Source organism: Larimichthys crocea, chromosome XXI, assembly GCF_000972845.2.
Source record: "Larimichthys crocea isolate SSNF chromosome XXI, L_crocea_2.0, whole genome shotgun sequence".
In the NCBI taxonomy this organism is placed as follows: Eukaryota; Metazoa; Chordata; class Actinopteri; family Sciaenidae; genus Larimichthys; species Larimichthys crocea.
In genome coordinates, this window is record NC_040031.1 from 5,487,889 (window position 1) to 5,496,061 (window position 8,173).

The following is an 8,173-nucleotide window of genomic DNA, read 5'->3' on the forward strand; positions in this document are numbered from 1 at the left end:
CTCCAGGAGAGTGACTTTAAAGAGTAACAAACAAAACACACGCACACGTTTGTTCAGGAAAGCCTTTTCTGCTTTAATACAAAGAAAAGCTTTGAACTTCAGAAAATACAAGATTGGTCTGGATTTTTTTTCCTCCTCAAATTGTCATTTTTCCGTTTCCTATGAAATGCTGCTGTTCACCGCTGTTCAAACAGCTTTAATTGAAATACATCCCTTCTTTTGCTTTGGACTCGAAACTTGTGGGGGATGATCTCCATGTTTTTTTTTTTCTTTTTGATTTTTCTTTTTTAGCTGAGAATCAGGCCTTTCCTTAAATTTTAATTTTGTATTATTTTGATTTAAGTGCCCGCAGTGCCATGTGACACCCTGTCCAGCAGATCCAGAAATGTCCTGTTACGTCCACATATTGCATCCATGCTCACCTCATAAAAACGAGGTACAAGGCAGGGCAAAATTTCTTCCAAAATAGATGTCATATATATATATACATACATATATATATATATAGCAATCATATATACACATTCGTACATACATACTAATTTATGTGATGCAAAGAAACAAAAAATGTACACATTTCTTACAAAATTGTAACAAAGACTGGAAAGTGTTTTGTTTGCTCTGGAGCAACATTGTGTAGCTGTTTAGCCTCTGTGAGGATTTGTCCACATTTGTGGAAACCAAAGTAGTCTCCCAGATTTGTGTCCATGTTCAACTGGCACAGAACTCACAGAGAGAGAGAGAGAGAAACAGTATGTATGTATGAGACAGAAAAAACAGGTTGGTGGTGCAAATACAGAGGTTGGAATCAATGTAAATGGAAGGAAGAAAAAAAAAGGGCGAGATGAAAAAGGGATGCATGTGGAAAAGTTGCATGAACCCCCCTGACCCATAACAAAAAAAATGGAAAAGGAAAAATATTATCAGGGAGTGTTCACATAAAAAAAAAAAAATCACAAACAAATTTTGTGTTCTTTTATTACTAAATATAGTGCAACAATAAACATTGCATTTCTTTCACCCTTTCACTTGCGTCTGAGGATGTTCACTTTGCTTTCCCCGACTTTTTTTTCCTGCTCTTAACACTTGTGAAAACAAGGCGTCACCCCTTGTTCTGTCACTGTCCTGTGCCACAAGGTCAGTCCTCCTTTTCTGCAACAAAACAGGCTTCAGATTCAGAGACGTAAACATAACACAGACCCTGCTCAAAACAAGACAAAAAAAAAAAAAAAAACAGGAGAAACATAAAGAATAAAAACAGAACAAGTGTTGGTGTTTTTTTTTTTTGGGCAGCATGTAATTTTGGAAAGGCAGGGCAGTTTTGATGGTGGCGACGACCCCCGCAGTCAAATAGCCAAATCCTTCGAGGAATAAAAACCAAGCTGTGTGAACCACAGCGCCCCTCCTAGACAACACTGTTGTGTGCAGGAACAGCTGTGGCCTTCAGACTGGTCGGGCCTTAGAAGGCCTGCTGGGCTGGGTTGTAGTTGAATGTTGTTGGCACGTGTGGCCTCTCCTCCAGCTTGTCATACTCCAGATGAAATTCCTTAGGAGACGCAGACACAACGTAAACATTATCGGAAAAGCTCTAATTCACACGGAAAGGTCAGTTAATGAACGTGCAAAGAGGCAGCAGAAAGACAAAGTCTTACCTTGGCTACTTTCCTCCAGTTAAGACAATCAAAGAAGTAGTAGGTTCCCCTCTCATAGGCGTTGGTCTTCAGTGTAGGCTCCATGCCAGGCGCCCTTGTTATCCAAACCCGCTCTTCTTTGTGGTACCTCCAGTCCCGGTTAAAGCTGCAGAGTGAAGTCGACCAAATTGAATACAAGAAAATAAGGAACAAATCTTGCGAGTGACCTCTGACTCCCATGAAACTTTAACCCAAAGAAGTACTCACAGCTCTACTGCTGCCAGAAGCTGTAGTAGGTCTCCACCATTCATGTAGTACAAGTAGAACAACAGGTCTTCACCATATCGAGCCAGTTTAATTGCCGCCAACTGGAAGCAGGACAGCAAAAAACAAAAGGGAATTAGTTTTTTGAACTTGTGTACTACCTAAAAACTGGCACAACTCTGAAGCTCATAATTACCTTGTCCCTTATGTGGATATTGGTTAAGTATTCAGAGGGAACATGGAAGTCTGAAAAGGCAAGCACAAGTAAGGCAGTTACTCACACAACAAAGCCTCAGCTAATTATTAAGCACAAAGAGCAATGTCAGAATTTAAACCTGATCACTGGTTAAATGTCTGCCAGCACCCAGCCCACCGATAGTCACTGTTTACTTGCCCAAACAAGCAAATGACAAACGCATGTGATCATATGCTTCATTAACTAGGGTGGCAACTGTACTGTACTGTATTAGTGATGATCACTATTCATCAGGTTGCTACATGTGAATGTTTGGACTCTGGTTGCTTATTGAATGCATCCCCTCTTTAAAATCAACTGCATAGTGAAACAGCAGAGTGCAATATGAGTGCTACTGCTTTAGAGCACTAGATCGGATCAGATCATAGAGCCAACAAATTATTGTGGGAATAGATGAGGAGCAGGTTCCTCCTGTCTGTCTGTCTGTCTGTCAACATAAATTCTTCAGACCTGCTCTGACTCTGACAAATCTTAAGAGTTAATCAGGACTGGGAAATGATCGCTAAAATAAGGTAATCAAAAATATTAAAAAAGCTGTCCTCCAATGTACTTCACATTAATGACTTACCAATGTCTTGAGGTCGACAGGGTGATGAAGCCCAAGGAGAGGCGAACTTAGGGTACAAGTTTCTGTCGGGAAATAAAGCTGCAGTAAGTTTTCGGCACTCTGAACATCAAAACAGAACATTTGCTAGACATACTTTAACGGAGCGTAACAATAACAAACTAAACAAGGACAATTAATCTGCATCCGTCACTATGGACATTTCTGTCCATTTCCTCTTTATCTAACCATTATTTTGCCTGTTAGTGCATATGGCACATTTTTTTCTCTCTTGACAAATTTGGGAATTAAAATTTTTCAAACAGATCAATAGAACACCAAAAGAAATTTACAACCCTCTTAAGTCGTTAAGGAAAAAATGCGCACTTCCAAAAAACTGCTATAAAAACTGTAAAACTTAATTTTTTTTCAGCTTTTTTCTGCATAAATCTCTTAAAAAAACTTCTGCCCTGCTCAAAACAAACATTCAATCATTTTGAGGAGTTTAACCCTTTAAATGCCAGTTTGATTATGGATGGGAAATAACTCACAGTGACACAGTGTGACAGTGTGAAACTAAACTGCCAATTGCAGCTCGTCATCTTCAGTATCTTTACTTTTCTTCTAGGTTTGCTGTACTGGTTGGGGCTAGGACGCATTTGTTGCCACGGCCGTTTGGCTTCATATACTTCCATTATTGTACTTTTTTTCTGAGTTTTGAGGTTTTTTTGCCGCTCTGGAGGCAAAAAATGTACAATGAGAAAAAAAAAATTCAGTGTAAAAATGGCATGCCGGTAAAAAAGGAGGGTAGTGTCTGTGCCTGCAATATGTATTACAGGTCACATAACATTTAAATGGGCAATTAATTTTCATTACTGAACTACTGATTCATTAATCCTGTTTATATTCTTCATTGATTGTATGTCGGCATACACCTACTGGCTAACGAAACGCTACGACTGTATTTAGAGAGAACGGCTTTCTTACTCTGGTGAGTTTAAGTTGAGTCCCAGTGTCGTGAGGTCACTTCCTAGTGCCAGATGGACCATTCCCGGATCAGTCTCCGCTGCCCGGATAAACGTCAGCAGGCCAATCATGCCGAATTGGTCTGTTACCATTCCTGAGGGAATGTTCGTCACCCGACCTGCAGCGGCAGGATAATCCAGAGTTCAACAGACTTCTCAAACTGGGCTGTGATTTACAGGTAATACTTACTCTCAATACATTACCTCCATATTTCTAAACCACACTCTGTGCACGCACCGGAGAGCAAACCAAGCCAATTATTTTTTAACAAGTGACTAATGACAGACTAATGGAAAGATGATGATGGTCTGTATCATACTGAACATATTCTTTTGGTTTTCCCTCACTGTAGCCTATCCAATAATTATCTAACACCAAATGCAGGGTAGAGAGCCCAACTGCCTCACCCAAGTTGTGCGATTAAGAAGGGATGTCTCAGTGGAATTGGAGCGATACGATTGGCTGAGAGGTCTCACCATCGGGCAACACCTGGATCCCTTTCTTCTGGTTGTTGTTCTGTGCTGAGGCCGTCTTGTCTCCGGGGAACTTGGGCCCATCTGCATTGGATGTGCTCTTGCTCGTGGAGTTCAAGTTCTACAAACAAGGAAAGAAACAGTTTTTAAAAAGAAAGAAAGAAAAAAAATCATCACAAATAATTCCCTTTGATATGTAACCTTAAAAAAGCAAACAGACATCCTGCCACATTGTGCCGAAGAGCCATCAGTGGCACACACTTACAGTTTTGCTGTCGTCGTTGTTCAACGTGGGGTCCTTATAGTTTGGGCCAGGCAGTGCAGGGAAGTCCTCGTTATGGATGGAGAAATCCTGTGTCTGTTCAGTTGATGGCTTCGTCACCATGCCAACTTGATGATGATGAACACAGTGAAGTAGAGATTATAATTCCCCAAAGTGTGAGACGCAATGAATCAAAACAAAAAGGGGTATGGTCAGCAATTCATGTTTCTGTGCATCAAAAAAAAAAAAAAAAACTAGTATTATGAACCCAATCAAGAAGCTGATATTCTTTTCCTCTGCTCATGTCATCTACCGCCTACTGCTAGTGTAAAAATAAGATATTAGATCTCGGGCCTAATGGCCTACCATAAGGAGCCCGTCCAGCCAGTGGGTTGAGCACCGGTGTTGGGTTTCCAGTCCCTTCTCTCCGACTCCTGTCTGCTAACGCGGGGAAGTCTGTCAGATCCAGTCCCGTTACATTCTCACTCCCATCTGCAGCAATAGGAAGGTCAGGAACTTGTAATGTCACCTTCAATATGTGGCAATTATTAACTTGGTGATCTAATTTTATTACACTGCAAATAAATTGCATGCCAACTCCAATCCTAAGTAACAAAGGTTGATCGAACTACTACTACTCTGTCTGAAAGATAAGTGATGCGATGGGTTTACCTTCACCATTTTTACATGAATGAATTTCACTTTTACAGTTTCACCATAAAAGATGCACAGACTTTTTCAAAAGAGTTTAGTTTGAACTGATCTGTCTTTATAAGACAACACTGTCCACTGCATTTTACAGGCGACGAGGTCGTCTTTAAGATCAGGTTGCCAAACGTTTTTTTAAACACTGAATGAACACCGGTACATTTCAGGAGTGTTTAAACGCACAACTAATGATCCATTGGCATCTGGACCTGATTCAAAAACACCAACCTGTGCCATTGAAGATGTTGCTTGATAATGAATTGTTCATCCCAAAAGCCTGATTGCGGTTCATACCAAATCCTGACATGCTGCAGAGATAAAAGAAAACCAAAAACCAACAATAAACCTCCAGCTTCCAAACGTGAACCTTTCGTTTCTGGACGCAAAACAGCAGACATGTACAAGGACGTGAATACAGGACATAATGTTTACCTGTTTATGGTGAATGGCTGGCGTGCTGGTTGCTGTTTGGGCATACAGATGATACTGGGCGAGCTGCGGTTGGGGCTGCCCAGCCCTGAGCTGCCCATACTATTGGTCCTGCCGCTCATTCCGATGCCTTGACCGACCTGAGAGTGGTTCAGCATGTTCCTCGAGTTCATCGGTAATGTCCCCCTGGTGAATCATCAAAGGGGTCTCACGCATTTGCCATTTCCCTTATTATTTCCCTTTATAAACCACACAGGTGTGTGTCTGCAAACTCACAATCAACAGTTTCATACACACCTGCTTGGTGATGGAGGGGTATGGAGGGACATGGCGGGGACCCCTGTCGTGGGGGTGATATGACTTGGTGGTAGCGTGCCTTGTGTTAAATTTCGGTTTAACTGAGGCGTATTGCTCCCCATGCCCCTTACCGAGAAACCGAGTGCACCTGCGTAAAGACACGGAGGAAACACACAGGGGAAAGAAACTTTTAGTAAAGTTCACAAGAAATGTGCTACATACGAGAACGGTAGGGAAAACCAAACACTTACTTTGTGGACCGTACAAACTTGCGCCGAGCTGCGACAGCTGACCCGACGACGACGGCGAGGGAGAGGAAAGCATCTGAAGGAAACATTTAAAGGACAGGACAGAGTCAGAAAACTAGAAAACACCTCCTCTGGTGTCCACTCATGATGTGACAGACGTGTGCAAACACACTCACGTCTTTGTCCGACCGATGTGGGAACATCGAGGACTGGTTGTAGTACATGCTTTCATCAGTAAAGTCGTTATCGACAACCTCGACAAACTCTACAAATTTCTTTCTAGCACCAAACATGCCTTTCGTCACCTGGAGAGAAAGAAAGAGAGAGAGAGAGCTGATGTTAGAGATGTCAGGGCAACAGGTAGAGAAGTGAACAAACACACTTTACATTTCTGATCTAAAACACGCTGAAACGTAAATATTGCAAATATCTAACTAGAAAAAGTTGAAGTAGTTTCACCATTACTGACAGATTTGTATTTATTGTGCACCTTCACTAACATAACATTCATATTTTTACACATTTCCTATGAGAGCACCTTTAAATCAAATGGTCCCCCCTCTTTATTCTCATTTGTTTCTAACTCCCTGTGACATGTTGTCATCTTATGGTCGCTGAAACAAAGTTTCGCTCAGTGTGCGTCCAGTTTGTACACGGGCTGAACATGTTGAACTTTCAGAACAAAATAAACAATTTGTCTCATCCAAAACAGCTGTTAAACGAAGCGCTGACAGCAGGGCTGACCTTTAACTCTTCGCCTGTTAAACTTGCAGGGGTGTTAACGAGTCTTAAAGTGCTTTAAAATCAGACAACCCGACACTGCTGAGGAGAATTAAATGCACCGATGCTAACAGGCTAGTTAGCATTGACGTTAGCAGGCTAGCTGCTTGTGTTAGCCTAGCTAGCCTAACGTCAGTTTGCAAACGGGCTACACGGAGCTAAGAGCCACGACACAGCGAAACCTCTCAGCTCAGAAACACCCCGTGTAAGCCACCAAACAGCAGCCACTATAAGGCAGTAATTTGGGCCCTCCGTGCCTCCATATATCCACAGTCAGCTGTCCGTTTTCTCCGTTTGCAGCAGCAGCAGCTGGAGCTAAAGGCTAAAGAGCCACTCGATGTCGGAACGGGAGGAGGCGGACGGGCAGATAAATAGCTCACACCGAGGGCTGAAATGTGCACAGATTCTGTTTTAACACGCCGGAAAATGAGTAAAATATCCTCACCGCATCAATTTCCCTTCTCTTCGTTAGATCCAAGATGGCTGTGTGTATTCTGAATCGAAAGAGGGATAGCCTTTACCCTCTGACCTTACAACCTGCTGACCACTTCCGTACACAAAACATGAACATGCCTGGGAGTGCACTCAGCAGGGTGCTCAGCAGTCACCGAGGGCAGACCACACAACGAAAAACCATGTCATGTTTTGTACATTTTTGTACTGAAGATAAATGAGAAACACTGCTGTCAAGCCTCTGCCTCCCTCCTCTGATCATAAAGGTGTCTTACATTATGAAAATACTGTGCTGTGTGTAGCTACAGAGGAGGCCCAGTGATGTCAGATAATGCAGATACCTGTTTGTGTATTATTGCAGTTTTCTCCTGAGAGCCTCAGATACTGAAGTAGAAATTAATGTCACAGGTTGAATTTTCAACTAGGCAATGCATGCACCGCCCCGGAACTCCAGGATTTCAGGACTCCAGGGGCCTGAAATGCTCCTGGTTCACTGTGTGTCATCTGGGTCTGGCTTCAGGTTACATAACACATATGTTGACCCCTTATGGACTCCAGGGTCATACGCTGTCTTTCCTGGTCATTCACAGTGTCTACAGCCTAATCTTACTGTACTTTGTTTTTGTTTTTGTATCTCTGTAGTTCTATTTCTTACATACACATACATACACACGTATATATATATATATAATTCACAGTGTCTACAGCCTAATCTTACTGTACTTTGTTTTTGTTTTTGTATCTCTGTAGTTCTATTTCTTACATACACATACATACACACGTATATACATTCATATATATA

The 8,173-nt window shown here is 42.0% G+C and overlaps 1 protein-coding gene across 3 annotated transcripts; it reads right to left on the minus strand.

Moving 5' to 3' along the window:
- Positions 1-258: 258 nt before the first annotated feature.
- Positions 259-7,504, minus strand: cnot2 (CCR4-NOT transcription complex, subunit 2). 3 transcript variants are annotated; one of them, XM_010754876.3, is made up of 15 exons: positions 7,364-7,504; positions 6,315-6,443; positions 6,142-6,214; positions 5,891-6,038; positions 5,597-5,779; positions 5,393-5,472; positions 4,823-4,948; positions 4,460-4,584; positions 4,198-4,315; positions 3,683-3,839; positions 2,720-2,781; positions 2,092-2,141; positions 1,899-1,999; positions 1,653-1,797; positions 259-1,546 (listed from the first exon to the last, which is right to left on the minus strand). In XM_010754876.3, the coding sequence occupies exons 2-15, from the start codon at positions 6,429-6,431 to the stop codon at positions 1,460-1,462; spliced, it is 1,572 nt and encodes a 523-aa protein (XP_010753178.1). In that variant the 5' UTR covers positions 6,432-6,443; positions 7,364-7,504; the 3' UTR covers positions 259-1,459. The 3 variants fall into 3 exon arrangements, with proteins under 3 accessions (XP_010753178.1, XP_027128559.1, XP_027128560.1); XM_027272758.1 differs by lacking the exon at positions 7,364-7,504 and adding an exon at positions 7,176-7,285; XM_027272759.1 differs by lacking the exon at positions 7,364-7,504 and adding an exon at positions 6,883-7,124.
- Between the last annotated feature and the right edge of the window lie 669 nt (positions 7,505-8,173).

Bases quoted from the DNA above. Each gene is read 5' to 3' on its own strand.
- cnot2 (XM_027272758.1), bottom strand. The intron at 5,473-5,596 runs GTAAACATTATG...TTATCTCTGCAG, and splicing joins CAGCCATTCACCATAAACAG to CATGTCAGGATTTGGTATGA. The intron at 2,782-3,682 runs GTAAGAAAGCCG...ATTTCCCGACAG, and splicing joins CTCAACTTAAACTCACCAGA to AAACTTGTACCCTAAGTTCG.